At 34.3% G+C, this 16,805-nt stretch overlaps 1 protein-coding gene across 1 annotated transcript in view; it reads left to right on the top strand.

The window, feature by feature from the left end:
- Positions 1 to 10,323: 10,323 nt before the first annotated feature.
- LOC142227008 (pancreatic lipase-related protein 2) overlaps positions 10,324 to 16,805 on the top strand; it is a 37,603-nt gene continuing 31,121 nt past the window's right edge. The window contains exon 1 of the mRNA XM_075297313.1: positions 10,324 to 11,178. Within this exon, the coding sequence (XP_075153428.1) occupies positions 11,097 to 11,178 (82 nt within the window). The 5' untranslated portion in view covers positions 10,324 to 11,096. The remainder of the gene's footprint in view (positions 11,179 to 16,805) is intronic.

Here is a 16,805-nt window from a genome sequence, read left to right on the forward strand (position 1 = left end):
CAATTCAAAAATTAATTGAAAGTCAATTAAAAATTAATTGATCCTATTAAAAAACAAGTAAGGAAAGTCTAAAGTCGGGCGGGGCCGACTATATTATACCCTGCACCACTTTGTAGATCTAAATTTTCGATACCATATCACATCCGTCAAATGTGTTGGGGGCTATATATAAAGGTTTGTCCAAATACATACATTTAAATATCACTCGATCTGGACAGAATTTGATAGACTTCTACAAAACCTATAGACTCAAAATTTAAGTCAGCTAATGCACTAGGGTGGAACACAATGTTAGTAAAAACAAGTAAGGAAAGTCTAAAGTCGGGCGGGGCCGACTATATTATACCCTGCACCACTTTGTAGATCTAAATTTCCGATACCATATCACATCCGTCAAATGTGTTGGGGGCTATATATAAAGGTTTATCCAAAATACATACATTTATGTTAAATATCACTCGATCTGGACAGAATTTGATAGACTTCTACAAAATCTATAGACTCAAAATTTAAGTCGGCTAATGCACTAGGGTGGAGCACAATGCACCACTTTGTAGATCTAAATTTCCGATACCATATTACATCCGTCAAATGTGTTGGGGGCTATATATAAAGGTTTATCCAAAATACATACATTTATGTTAAATATCACTCCATCTGGACAGAATTTGATAGACTTCTACAAAATCTATAGACTCAAAATTTAAGTCGGCTAATGCACTAGGGTGGAGCACAATGTTAGTAAAAAAATATGGGAAACATTTAAATCTGAAGCAATTTTAAGGAAACTTCGCAAAAGTTTATTTATGATTTATCGCTCGATATATATGTACTAGAAGTTTAGGAAAATTAGAGTCATTTTTACAACTTTTCGACTAATCAGTGGCGATTTTACAAGGAAAATGTTGGTATTTTGACAATTTTTGTCGAAATCAGAAAAACATATGTATGGGAGCTATATCTAAATCTGAACCGATTTCAACCAAATTGGGCACGCATAGCTACAATGCTAATTCTACTCCCTGTGCACTAAATCGGAGTAAAAAATTGGCCTCTGTGGTCATATGAGTGTAAATCGGGCGAAAGCTATATATGGGAGCTATATATAAATCTGAACCGATTTCAATCAAATTTGGCACGCATAGCTACAATGCTAAATCTACTCCCTGTGCAAAATCCAACCAAATTGGGCCAAAACTCTGGCTTTTAGGACCATATTACTCCATATCGGGCGAAAGATATATATGGGAGCTATATCTAAATCTGAACCGATTTCAATCAAATTTTGCACACTTAACTGCACTACTAATTGTACTCCGAGTGCAAAATTTCAAACAAATTGGGCCAAAACTCTGGCTTCTAGGACCATATTAGTCCATATCGGGCGAAAGATATATATGGGAGCTATATCTAAATCTGAATAGATTTCAACCAAATTTGGCACGCATAGCTACAATGCTAAATCTACTCCCTGTGCAAAATTTCAACCAAATTGGGCCAAAACTCTGGCTTTTAGGACCATATTACTCCATATCGGGCGAAAGATATATATGGGAGCTATATCTAAATCTGCACCGATTTCTTCCAAAATCAATAGGGTTCTATTCTGACCCAAATTAGGAACATGTGCTAAATTTGAAGGCGATTGGACTTAAATTGCGACCTAGACTTTGATCACACAAATGTGTTCACAGACAGACGGACGGACGGACGGACAGACGGACATGGTTATATCGACTCAGGGACCCACCCTGAGCATTATTGCCAAAGACACCATGTGTCCATCTCGTCTCCTTCTGGGTGTTACAAACATATGCACTAACTTATAATACCCTGTTCCACAGTGTGGCGCAGGGTATAATTAATTGATATTATTAAGTTTTGTGATTGATTTTTGTTTCAATTAAAAAATTTGTTGAATCAATTAAATTTTTAATTCAATATTTTTTAAAACTCAATTAAGACTTTAATTGGAAAATAGTTAGTGAAATTTTTTTCTGTGTAGACTACTAAATAAGCCAAAATTTACCACTTCAATTTCCATGAAGTTTTTGATATCATGATACATGATTTGCTCTGGCCGGTAACCAAAGGCTTAATTTTCTATCCATACCATAAAAGTAACGGAAAGACTAAAATATTGGATATCAGTCCTCCCTCATATGGATCATTATAAATCATATTAACACCTCTGTCTATGGTATAAAAGAGAAACTATTTAAAATTTATTATATATTTAAAATATATTAATTTATAGTTTTTTATTATAAATATCCACAGATGTTTAAACGAAAGTTTAGTCTTGAAATTATATTCCATTTTAATCATGAGGCTTTTAACTATGTAATTTGCATGAAAAAAAATCATCAAAATTATCATAGACCCATAATTTAATTTTGTTTACAAACCTCGCCTTCTCCAGCTGTATTCGAGATTTATGTTTTGTTTTTGTATCATCTGAATATGATGTTCAATGGAACAAGAAATAAATGTTAAAATTATTTGGGTCAAAGTAGTTTTTGCAAATAAAAGTAAAATTCATATTTTTGGGAATTTGTTTCTAGTTTCCAATATGTGCAAGGTTGACTCTTCAAGGACTTGTACTGGAGGTCTTCCGCTCAACGGCATCAAAATTTACATTTAATCATAATAAAATTAAAATATATGTAAACTATGAATATTACAATAAAACTTATCCATGTAGTGTATTAACCATTTTTGAACGAATTAAAATTTTTGCTGGAACTTTTAATTGCTAAAGACTTGATTAGACTAGCTATAGAGGCATGGACATTAATAATAGAGAGAAACTTAAATAGTAAACCACATAGTGCTCAGGGTATAATAAGTTTGATCGGCCAAAAAATGTGCCTACCAGAAATATTGATTTTAGACTCCATAAAATATATACCGATCGACTCAAAATCACCTCCTGAGCCGATGTAGCGCTTGGTGTCCGTCCGTCCGTCTGTCCATGTATTTGTTGTTCACAGGATTCCGGTCGCAATTATTAACCGATTTTGATGAAATTTGGTACAGGGAATTAATTGGACCCAAGGACGAACGCTATTGAATTTGGAAGAGATCGGATCAAATTTAGATATAGCTCCCATATATATGTATAGCCCGATTTCGACAAATGGGGTCACGTTGCACTTTTTTACTAACCGATCGTCGTCAAATTTAGCACAAAATAATCTTCTGCATCACCCTTTAAGTCTGCAAAATTTCATCGAAATCGGTTCAGATTTAGTTATAGCTCCCATATATATGTATCGCCCGATTATTCTAAATTTGGCCATAAAACCCTTATTTATCAACCGATCTGACTCAAGGTTGGCTAAATGTAATCTTCTATAGCACTAACTATATGTGCAAAAAATCATCGAAATCGGTTCAGATTTAGCCTTAGCTCCCATATATATGTACCGCCCGATTTTTCTAAATTTGGCTATAAAACCCTTATTTACCAACCGATAGTACTCAAAGTTGGCCAAATGTAATCTTCTATAGCACTAAATGTATGTGCAAAAATTCATCGAAATCGGGTTAGATTGAGATATAGCTCCCATATATATGTATAGCCCGATTTTCCCAAATTTGCCCATAGAACCCTTATTTATTATCCGATCTTACTCAAAGTTGGCTAGATCCAGTCCTCTATAGTACTAACGGTATGTGCAAAATTTCATCGAAATCGGTTCAGATGTAGATATAGCTCCCATATATGTATCGCCCAATTTTGAAAAATTTGCCCCTAATAATCTTATGTTTGACCATAGAGGCCTAATTTCTTAATTGATCTTACTCAAATTTTGCACAACGTAACCTTTTGTGGTATTGTTACTCACATTTCAAATTTTGATATACTAGCCGATCGTATTTATACGTAGTTGTAGCTCTTACATAAGAATATTGCTCGATTTTTACAAATTTGGATTTATTACCCACAATAATTGAGCGATTTTCTCCTTTTTAATAATGGGCTCAATATTAGTGGCATATGTTACTAACTCCGTAGGTGCAATATCAACTACAGCCAGTGTTGCTAGAAGTAGGGGAAATTCCTTATATGTAGGTTTTTTCTAATATTTATGGTCTTGTAGGGACGGGCCACAATGTAGGCACATTTTGTAATAATTTTTACATTTTGGTAGCTCTATACACGCAGAGAAGGAATATGATCACCTCAAACATGTTTCAAGAGCAAAATGTTATTTTTGTATGGTGACCATGTAACATGTTTGTCACTAAAATGTTATTTTCTCGTCAAATATAACCTGCTTGCCGAAATCAGATACATGATTTCCGAGAAAATAACATGGTTGCGAAAACCATGTTACATGGTCACCACCCAAAAATAAAATTTTGCTCTTAAAACATGGTTGAGGTGATCATATTCCTTCTCTGGGTGTAGGGGGAAATTAGAAGCCGGCAAGGCTTGATCTTTAACAATGTGTGGTAACAACAGTTACCACTCGTGCCAAAAAAAAATCTAACAAAATTTGAAGATCACCACAAATTACCACAAATCTACCAAACAAATATTTCTATTGAAATTTTTGTCAAAACTTTATTCCTGTAGAAAAATGTTGACAATTTTATTCCTATAGAAAATTTTGTCAAAATTGTATTTCTATAGAAATTATTTTTCAAAATATTATTTCTATAACAATTTTTTTCAAAATGTTATTTCTATGGAATTTTTTTCTCAAAATTTTATTTCTATAGAATTTATTATCAAAATTTTATTTCTATAGAAAAATTTCTCAAAAAAATTTGTTTATAGAAACTTTTTCCAAAATTTTATTTCTATAGAGATTTAACAAAAAAAAAATTAATTATTTTTGGTAGAATTCTACCAACTGTGGCAACCGTGGTGGTAATACAAATTTATTTTGTATATACGTTGCATTTTTATGTTTTAAGATAGTAAAGTACTTAGAACCATTTTGTTTTGTAAACTTAGTTTAAATTTAACGAAAAATATTGTAGGGAAAATTATTTGGGAATGTATGGGAAAGTAGGAAACTTTTTTATCCTTGTAGGGTAAACCGAACATTTTCCATGGCAACACTGACTATGAGCTATAGTCAGATTGAGACAAAGCACACATAAACGTGTACCCCTTAATTTTCTTAAATATGCAACCGCGGCTTATCTCCCAGACCTATATCAATGTTACCCCACAAATGCTTATGATTACTAATTCAGTAAGGGTAGTTTAGGGTATGATATAGTCGGCCCCGCACGACTTTCTACTTTTCTTACTTGTTTAATAATTAACTCGATTTTAGTGGTATCCTAATTCTGTAGCTCCTACTTTTACATATGTGTGTATCACAAGGTTTTCATGATTTACATATTACCCATATTAGAAGTGCGAAGCATTGACCACATCGTATGGGATTTATCTCACTGACTTATTTTAATAACACCCCTCAAATTCTTAGGATTAATAATTCAGTAGGGGTGGTCATTTATTATACCCACCACCATAGAATGGTGATGGGGGTATAATAAGTTTGTCATTCCGTTTGTAACACATCGAAATATCGATTTCCGACTATATAAAGAGTATATATTCTTGATCAGGTAGAAATTCTAAGACGATATAACCACGTCCGTCTGTCTGTCTGGCTGTCTGCCTGTTGTAATTACGCTACAGTCTTCAATAATGAAGCAATCGTGTTGAAATTTTACACAAACTCGTCTTTTGTCTGCAGGCAGGTCAAGTTCGAAGATGGGCTATATCGGTCCAAGTTTTGATATAGTCCCCATATAAACCGACCTCCCGATTTGGGGTATTGGGCTTCTAGGATCCGTAGTTTTTATCCAATTTGCCTGAAATTGGAAATCTAGAGGTATTTCAAAACCATAAAGAGGTTTGTCAAAAATGGTGTTTTGGTATAGCCACCATATAGACCGATCTCCCGATTTTACCTCCTGGGGTTCTAGAATCAGTAATTTTTATCCAATTTGCCAAAAATTGGAAATCTAGAGGTATTTTAGGACCATAAAGAGGTGTGCCAAAAATGGTGAGTATCGGTCCATGTTTTGGTATAGCCCCCATATAGACCGATTTCACGATTTTATTTCTTGGGCTTATAGAAACCGTAGTTTTCATGCAATTTACCTGAAATTGGAAATCTTGAGGTATTTTAAAGGGTGATTCTTTTGAGGTTAGGATTTTCATGCATTAGTATTTGACAGATCACGTGGGATTTCAGACATGGTGTCAAAGAGAAAGATGCTCAGTATGCTTTGACATTTCATCATGAATAGACTTACTAACGAGCAACGCTTGCAAATCATTGAATTTTATTACCAAAATCAGTGGCAGAAAATCCGCTTTTTTATCGACAAATTTTGTTCAGCGATGAGGCTCATTTCTGGTTGAATGGCTACGTAAATAAGCAAAATTGCCGCATTTGGAGTGAAGAGCAACCAGAAGCCGTTCAAGAACTGCCCATGCATCCCGAAAAATGCACTGTTTGGTGTGGTTTGTACGCTGGTGGAATCATTGGACCGTATTTTTTCAAAGATGCTGTTGGACGCAACGTTACGGTGAATGGCGATCGCTATCGTTCGATGCTAACAAACTTTTTGTTGCCAAAAATGGAAGAACTGAACTTGGTTGACATGTGGTTTCAACAAGATGGCGCTACATGCCACACAGCTCGCGATTCTATGGCCATTTTGAGGGAAAACTTCGGAGAACAATTCATCTCAAGAAATGGACCGGTAAGTTGGCCACCAAGATCATGCGATTTGACGCCTTTAGACTATTTTTTGTGGGGCTACGTCAAGTCTAAAGTCTACAGAAATAAGCCAGCAACTATTCCAGCTTTGGAAGACAACATTTCCGAAGAAATTCGGGCTATTCCGGCCGAAATGCTCGAAAAAGTTGCCCAAAATTGGACTTTCCGAATGGACCACCTAAGACGCAGCCGCGGTCAACATTTAAATGAAATTATCTTCAAAAAGTAAATGTCATGGACCAATCTAACGTTTCAAATAAAGAACCGATGAGATTTTGCAAATTTTATGCGTTTTTTTAAAAAAAAAGTTATCAAGCTCTTAACAAATCACCCTTTAGGACCATAAAGACGTGTGTCGAAAATGGTGATTATCGGTCCATGGTTTGATATATCCCCCATATAAACCGACCTCCCGATTTGGGTCTTGGGCTTATAGAAACCGTAGTTTTTATCCAATTCGCCTGAAATTGGAAATCTTGAGGTATTTTAGGACCATAAAGAGGTGTGCTAAAAATGGTGAGTATCGACCCATGTTTTGGTATAGCCCCCATATAGACCGATCTCCCGATTTTACTTCTTGGGCTTCTAGAAAACGCAGTTTCTATCCAATTTACCTGAAATTGGAAATCTAAAGGTATTTTCGGACCATAAGGAGGTGTGCCAAAAATGGTTAGTATCGGTGGATGTTTTAGAATAGCCCCCATAAGAACGTTCTACCGATTTAACTCCTTGGGTTTCTAGAAAAAGTAGTTTTTATCCGATTTGCCTGAAATTGGAATTCTAGAGGTATTTTAGGACCATGAAGAGGTGTTCCGAAAACGGTGAGTATCGGTCCATGTTTTAGTATAGCCCCCATTAGAACGATCTCCCGATTTAACTCCTTGGGTTTCTAGAAAAAGTAGTTTTTATTCGATTTGCCTGAAATTGTAAATATTCTGGTATTTTAGGCTCACAAAAAAGTGTATCGGATTAAGTTTTAGACCGATTAAGTTTTTAGACCGATTTAACTTCTTGGGGGTATAAAAGTCGCACTGATCATGAAAATTGCTTAAAACTCGATGTAAAATTTTCAGATTTTACTTCTCGGCTGAAAATCTACAGATTTAAGATTTCAAATCGAGACGTTATTTTATAATCTTCTTGCACACTTACAAGTGATGTTAATGATTCCTCTAAAACTCAAACAAAAATGGTTCTTATAAATCCAGAATCTGATATAGTCTTCACAGATAACATTTTTAAATGTACTGGTTGAACTGCTCTGCTTGATCTGTCATCAAACCCCCTGAAATTTCAAAGGAAACTATACTATTTGATTCATGGTGGTGGGTATTTAAGATTCGGCCCGGCCGAACTTACTGCTGTATATACTTGTTATGCCCTCCACCATAGGATATTAACTTTGTCATTCCGTTTGTAACACAGCGAAATATTGCTCTAAGACCCCATAAAGTATATATATATATTCTGGGTCGTGGTGAAATTCTGAGTCGATGTGAGCATGTCCGTCCGTCCGTCTGTTGAGATCACGCTAACTTCCGAACGAAACAAGCTATCGACTTGAAACTTTGCACAAGTAGTTGTTATTGATGTAGGTCAGATGGCATTGCAAATGGTCCATATCGGTCCAATTTTACGTATAGCCCCCATGTAAACGGACCCCCAAATTTGGCTTGCGAATCCTCTAAGAGAAGCAAATTTCATCCGATCCGGCTGAAATTTGGTACATAGTGTTAGTATATGGTCTCTAATAACCGTGCAAAAATTGGTTCATATCGATCCACTTTTGCGTATAGCCCCCATATAAACGGACCCCCAAATTTGGCTTGCGAATCCTCTAAGAGAAGCAAATTTCATCCGATCCGGCTGAAATTTGGTACATGGTGTTAGTATATGGTCTCTAACAACCGTGCAAAAATTGGTTCATATCGATCCACTTTTGCGTATAGCCCCCATATAAACGGACCCCCAAATTTGGCTTGCGAATCCTCTAAGAGAAGCAAATTTCATCCGATCCGGCTGAAATTTGGTACATGGTGTTAACATATGGTCTCTAATGGCCATGCAAAAATTGGTCCACATCGGTCCATAATTATATATAGCCCTCATATAAACCGATCACCAGATTTGACCTCTGGAGCCTCTTGGAAGAGTAAAATTCATCTGATTCAGTTGAAATTTGGTACGTGGTGTACATATATGGCCTCAAATACCCATGCAAAAATTGGTCGAAATTGGTCAATAATTATATATAGGCCCCATATAAACCGATCCTCAGATTTGACTTCCGGAGCACCTTGGAAGAGCAAAATTCATCCGATACGGTTGAAATTTGGTACGTGATGTTAGTATATGGTATCCACCAACCATGCAGGAATTGGTTCATATCAGTCCATAATTATATATAGCACCCATATAAACCGATCGCCAGATTTGACCTCCGGTGCCTTTTGGACAAGCAAAATTCATCCGATCTGGTTGAAATTTGGTACGTGGTGGTAGTATATGATATTTAAAAACTATGCCAAATGTGGTCCATAATCGTATATAGTCCCCATATAAACCGATCCCGAGATTTGGTTTTGGAGCCTCTTGGAGGAGCAAATTTCATCCGAGTCAGTTGAAATTCGGTACATTGTGCTAGTATATGGCCGTTAACAACCATGGCTAACTAGGTCCATATCGGTCTGTAGTTATATATAGCCCTCAGATAAATCGATCCCCAATCACAAAAAAATTGGTCCATATCAAGTTCATAATTGTATATAGCCCCCATATAAGCGACCTCCATATTTCAATTCTGGCTCTCTACCACGTATGGACTAACTCACAATTTAGAAAACGATGTTAAGAAGTTTTAATATACCACAACCCAAGTAATTCGATTGTGGGTGACAGTCTTTCATAGAAGTTTCTACGCAATCCATGGTGGAGGGTACATAAGATTCGGCCTGGCCGATCTTACGGCCGTATATACTTTTTAATAATTAACTCGTTTTAGTGGTATCCTAATTCTGTAGCTCCTTGTATCACAAGGTTTTCATGATTTACATATTACCCATATTAGAAGTGCGTATCAGATTTATTTCACTGACTTATTTTAATAACACCCCTCAAATGTTTAGGGTTAATAACTCAGTAGGTGGTCATTTATTTTCGAATAAAATTGGCTATCTTTTTTTATACAGTGGAAAGTTACACTATAAAACTGTAGGGGCCTTTAAAATATTTTTGTAAACTTGTTAAACTAACTTGTTAAGCTAAAACCTTTTTTAATTTAATTTATTTGTTATTTTATTTAGAATTTCAAATTTTTAAATTTTCTTTAATGAAACTTCTTTTTGGATTAAAAGCTTATGCTTACTATTGAAAAGCTCTCTCTCTCTCTCTCTTTAAGTTGAAAATTCAATATCAAGACCTTACTTAACAGCAAGTCTATTGCAAGAGGCAAGCTTAAAATCCAATTTTACCACCTCAAGACATTAAAGAAACTGCATGTGCAGAGAACACCTAACAAACGAAAGCAAAAGTTGTAAAGTTGTATCTTGAATGGTAGATTAAGTTTAGCGCGCAAACGCAACGGTCGAAAGGAACGGAAAAGACGGCATAAACGAGTAAACTAAAATAAAATAAACCTACTTGAATGAGATAAACTCCATTTCATTTATTTAATGGTTTAGGTTAAGCAAAAACAATAATACGAAAAAAGCAAACAGTTAAAGTGAAGTGATTTCGAAAAGTGTAAATTATTTGGATAACAAAAAAATCTGTGGTAATTACAAAAGCAAGTTCATGCGATATAAACGGCGTGTTAATTTAAAAGAAGATATTGAAAATAAGAGTTTTACTAAAATTCATTTGAGTCGGAAACCTTGGCCTTTTGTGTTCTTTAAGTGATGTATAATAAATAAAGACATAGTTTATAAATTAAATTAAATACTATTATTCATAAGAGCTATTGCATAATTGCTAGTATCGGCCAGTAGCTAAACCGCCATTTAGTTTTGCCTCTTTTTTTACGAAACGAAAAAAAAAAGAATTACGAAAATTATTTAATACTGGCCCCAAACAAGCTATAGCAACACCATTTTCGTTAAAGGCCATACTACATACAAATAACAAAATTAAAAAAAAAAAAACTCCAAAAGCTAAAGTGAACATAGCGCCATACTTGGCCATTAAATTCAGTGACGGTGACGAGGAGCATAGTCCAAAATTATCTAAAGTTTACATCTAGCTACAACGATTGTCATTGAAAAGTCTTTAAATTTTGTGTATTATAAGAATTTTTCTTTGCAAAACTACGTAAAGTTTTTATTTTCATCAATAAAAACAATGTCGACAACTGCCATTATAAAGAAATTCCGGATTTTATGGATTTTTACATTGGTACTCAGCTGTTTGGTGACAAATGCCGGTTTGTATAAAAATTTCAAAATATCTATCACCAACCCCCCAAAAATTATTATCGAAACTTTTGGAAGTTTTTTTTTTTTATTTTTTTATATACATGATCACATATACTGCTATGTGTCTGTGTGAGTTTTTTAGTTTTTGGTTTAGTTTACCAATAAAAAAACTTTTACTTTCATTTCTTTTATTGATCAGTTATATTTGCATTTCTTTTTAACGACCTTCATAATAGCTTTAAAGTTGGCATAGGTTTAATTTAAAATTTCCAATTTGTTGTTTGTTAAATATTGACCCTTTATTTCTATACTCAGTTTTGTGAGTAAATTGAATTTTTCTGATTCATAAATGCATTGTGTTGGGCAGTTGCCTCTTTAATGGGATGGTTATCCCTTCTTTTCATTTCCCATTGTGTCTTAAGTCTTTTGTTTTCTCTTGTTAATTTTACCAACAACTGGGTCCATATACAAATTAGATTTACATTTCAATGCAGTATATTAGTATATTTGATAGTAAATATTTAGTTTTTATTGTACTTTAGGTTTATTTTGTTTTTTTTTTCTTAGTTTATTTCTTTTGTTTTTTTAGTTTAGTGGATTTACAATTTTGGTATATTTTTTCTGGGCAGCTCTTAAGATCTTTTTGCTTTTGTTTTTTTTTTACTATCTATATACCCTACATTATCATTGTGTAGGTCAAGGGTATATCGGAATTTTCAGGCTATGTGGTTTAGCATAAAAACATGACAATGCCAAAATATTGGAAAGCCCAATGTCTCATCAATGGGATTTGAACAAAAATGCAATAGTATACAATACTATATATATAATAAACTGGGCGATTTGCCATTAAATTATCATTTTATGTTAAATTTATTTGCAATTTAAAAAAGATCGAAAAAATTAAAATTAAATTTATAGATTTTTTATCTTTTATTTCACTAGAAGTTATCACGACACCAAGTGTTCGGGGTTGAAAATTTTTTTTGTCTATGTACATATCACAAATATTGTTTCTAATAGAAATATTGTTATAAGACCCCATGTTGTATATACCTTTAGATTAAAAAAGTTTTGAGTTACATACAACTTGGCTCAATGTTTGTGTCAGTCTATAGAGAAGATATTCGTATGTGGGCAAAAATTTATAATTTAATCCCACAAATATGTATCAATTTTCTAGGAATAACATATGACTAGACACAATCCAGTGATTTAAATGTACGGAAGACAGAAATATGCCTATGATTTAAAATGGTTCTGACACTCTCTTCGATTATAGAAGTGTAAAACAAATCCAATTCAAGAAATAAGTGCTGCGCAAAATTAATTGATTCAATTAATTCTTGTAATTGATTATTCCTTTTATTAAACAAATTATTCAGACAATTAATTTTTAATTGAATATTCCTTCAGGTTCAAGTAGGTTAGGTTAGGTTAGGTGGCAGCCCGATGTATCAGGCTCACTTAGACTATTCAGTCCATTGTGATACCACATTGGTGAACTTCTCTCTTATAACTGAGTGCTGCACGATTCCATGTTAAGCTCAATGACAAGGGACCTCCTATTTATAGCCGGGTCCGAACGGCGTTCCACATAGCAGTGAAACCACTTAGAGAAGCTTTGAAACCCTCAGAAATGTCACCAGCATTACTGAGGTAGGATAATCCATCGCTGAAAAACTTGTTGGTGTTCGGTCGAAGCAGGAATCGAACCAACGACCTTGTGTATGCAAGGCGGGCATGCACCACGGTGGCTCAAGTAAGATTATATTTGGCAAAAAAATCAGTAAAATATTTTTTATATATATTATAGAAAAAGTCACTGGTTCAACAAAATTTCCCGAGTGGATTCTTTGGAGGAAAGTCTACTTTTTCAAATTAAAAAAATTGACTTTTAAATTTAGAAAATGTCAAAAACTATAAAAATCTACTTCTCGTCGATAAATCTATCTTGAAATTTTGAAAATGTCGATAGTTAGATTTTGTCTAAATTTTTAAAAATTATGACACTCACAAATTTTAAATTTCGAAACTTTATAAAAATCGAAAAGCCATTTTATCAAAAATTTTAAAAAATTAAAAAAATCGAAAAGTCGATATTCGTAATATATTATTTGTAGAGAATCGTAAATAAGTTTCCAAATCATGAGGGGCCAACATTATTCTGGAGGAAGTTAAACAATCCCCCAGAGGCCTTTATTCATTTATGTTAAAATGTCAAAGAGCCAACTTGTTCATTCTGATTACAATCCCTACAATAAACTTGCTGGAATGCAAGAGGATGACCAAGAAGACGAAAATTAAAAAATATACAAGATACATGCTAGAATACTAGAGGCCGGCAATTGATTATCATTTTAGATCGTTACCATTCACACCATATGCAAATAAAAGGGAACAAAAGTACTGTGGTAAACAGGTACACTCACAAGGTGATAATTCTATTTAAAAAAAGTTTTCGTGGAATTTACTGAACACCAGAAGTACACAAATGACCGCGCTTAACAGACCGAATGCTAGTTTGAGTGTATGTCCATCGACTGGAATTATTGTTACGAAAAAATCGTCATAATAGGAATTTTCATTTTAAAAATCGTCAAAAAATCTGAAATTCGAATAATATAAAAATAAAACATATTATTTGGTTATAAACAAAAGTATTTTTCAAATAAAAAAGAGAAAATTAACACGCAGTTATGGGTTTCAATAAAAAACCATAATAAATTCAGTTTTGCATAAAAGTAACATTAAACCAGAAAATACTATCCTATGCAATTAAAAAAAAAAAACAAGTTCGGCTAGGCTTCGGCTGTAAGTTCAGCTAGGCCGAAGCTTATGTACCATGGATTGCGTAAAAACTTCTTCACTGTCATCCACAATTGAATTACTTGGGTTTCGGTAACGCTTGCCGATGGCAAGGTATCTTAAAACTTCCTAACAGCGTCTTCTAAATTGTAAGTAAGTCCATACGTGGTATATATTAAATTAAACAAGTATATACGGCCGTAAGTTCGGCCAGGCCGAATCTTATGTACCCTCCACCATGGATTGCGTAGGAACTTCTACTAAAGGCTGTCATCCACAATCGAATTACTTGGGTTGCGATAACACTTGCCGATGGCAAGGTATCGTAAAACTTTTTAACACTGTCTTCTAAATTGTAAGTTAGTCCATAAGGGGTATATATTAAACAAAAAAAAGGCCGATTAAATACGTATATAATTCAGTTTGACAAAATTTTCTATAGAAATAAAAACTTGACAAAATTTTCTATAGAAATAAAATGTTGACAAAATTTTCTATGGAAGTAAAATGTTGACAAAATTTTCTATAGCAATAAAATTTTGACAAAATTTTCTATAGAAATAAAATGTTGACAAAATTTTCTATAGAAATAAAATGTTGACAAAATGTTCTATAGAAATAAAATATTGACAAAATTTTCTACAGAAATAAATTTTTTACAAAATTTTCTATAGAAATAAAATTTTGACAAAATTTTCTATGGAAATAAAATGTTGGCAAACACTGTTATAGAAATAAACTTTTTACAAAACTTTCTATAGAAATGAAATTTTGACAAAACTTTCTATAGTAATAAAATTTGACAGTTTTTACATGGCTGTTAGAGGCCATATACTAACGAAATGTACCAAATTTCAACCGCATCGGATGACTTTTGCTCCTCCAAGAGGCTCCGGAGGTCAAATCTGGGGATCGGTTTATATGGGAGCTATATATAATTATGGACCGATATGGACCAATTTTCGCATGCTGGTTAGAGACCGTATACTAACATCAGGTACCCAATTTCAAACGGATCGGATGAATTTTGCCCCTCCAAGAGGCTCCGGAGGTCAAATCTGGGGATCGGTTTATATGGGAGCTATATATAATTATGGACCGATATGGACCAATTTTTGCATGGTTGTTAGAGACCATATACTAACACCACGTACTAAATTTCAATTGGATCGGATGAATTTTGCTCATCCAAGAGGCTCCAGAGTTCAAATCTGGGGATCGGTTTATATGGGAGCTATATATAATTATGGACCGATATGGACCAATTTTTGCATGCTTGTTAGAGACCGTATACTAACATCAGGTACCCAATTTCAAACGGATCGGATGAATTTTGCCCCTCCAAGAGGCTCCGGAGGTCAAATCTGGGGATCGGTTTATATGGGAGCTATATATAATTATGGACCGATATGGACCAGTTTTTGCATGGTTGTTAGAGACCATATACTAACACCACGTACCAAATTTCAATCGGGTAGGATGAAGTTTGCTCCTCCAAGAGGCTCCGGAGGTCAAATCTGGGGATCGGTTTATATGGGAGCTATATATATATTTATGGACCGATATGGACCAATTTTTGCATGGTTGTTAGAGACCGTATACTAACATCAGGTACCAAATTTCAACCGGATCGGATGAATTTTGCCCCTCCAAGAGGCTCCGGAGGTCAAATCTGGGGATCGGTTTATATGGGGGCTATATATAATTATGGACCGATATGGATCAATTTTTGCATGGTTGTTAGAGACCGTATACTTAGACCACGTACCAAATTTCAACCGGATCGGATGAATTTTGCTGCTCCGGAAGGCTCCGCAAGCCAAATTTGGGGATCGGTTTATATGGGGGCTATACGTAAACGTGGGCCGATATGGCCCATTTTCAATACCATCCGACCTACATCAATAACAACTACTTGTGCCAAGTTTCAAGTCGATAGCTAGTTTCGTTCGGAAGTTAGCGTGATTTCCACAGACGGACGGACAGACGGACAGACGGACAGACGGACGGACGGACGGACATGCTTAGATCGACTCAGAATTTCACCACGACCCAGAATATATATACTTTATGGGGTCTTAGAGCAATATTTCGATGTGTTACAAACGGAATGACAAAGTTAATATACCCCCATCCTATGGTGGAGGGTATAAAAAGACCGATTAAATACGTATATAATTCAGTTTGACAAAATTTTTATAGAAACAAAATTTAAAAAAAAAATCTATAGAAATAAAATTTTGACAAAATTTTCTATAGAAATAAAATTTTGACAAAATTTTTTATAGAAATAAAGTTTTGACAAAATTTTCTATAGAAATAAAATTTTAATAAAATGTTCTATAGAAATAAAATTTTGGAAAAATTTTCGATAGAAATAAAATTTTGACAACATTTTTTTATAAAATTAAAATTTTGGTAGATTATTTTTGGCTCGAGTGGCAACCATGATTATGAACCGGTATGGACCAATTTTTATGTGATTCGGCTATATATAACTATAGATCGGCTATATATAACTATCCATATCGGATCAATTTTGTTATGGTTCTTAGCGGTCATATACTAACACCACGTTCCAAATTTGCACCGGATCGGATGAATTTTGCTCCTCCAAGAGGCTCCGGAGGTCAAATTTGGGGATCGGTTTATATGGGGGCTATATATAATTTTGAACCAATGTGCACCAATTTTTGCATGGATGTTAGAGACCATATACTAACACCACGTTCCCCATTTGAACCGGATCGGATGAATTTTGCTCCTCCAAGAGGCTCCAGAGGCCAAATCTGTAGAACGATTTATATGGGGGCTATATATAATAATG

The sequence above is a fragment of the Haematobia irritans genome, chromosome 2, assembly GCF_050003625.1.
Source record: "Haematobia irritans isolate KBUSLIRL chromosome 2, ASM5000362v1, whole genome shotgun sequence".
Classification (NCBI taxonomy): Eukaryota; Metazoa; Arthropoda; class Insecta; order Diptera; family Muscidae; genus Haematobia; species Haematobia irritans.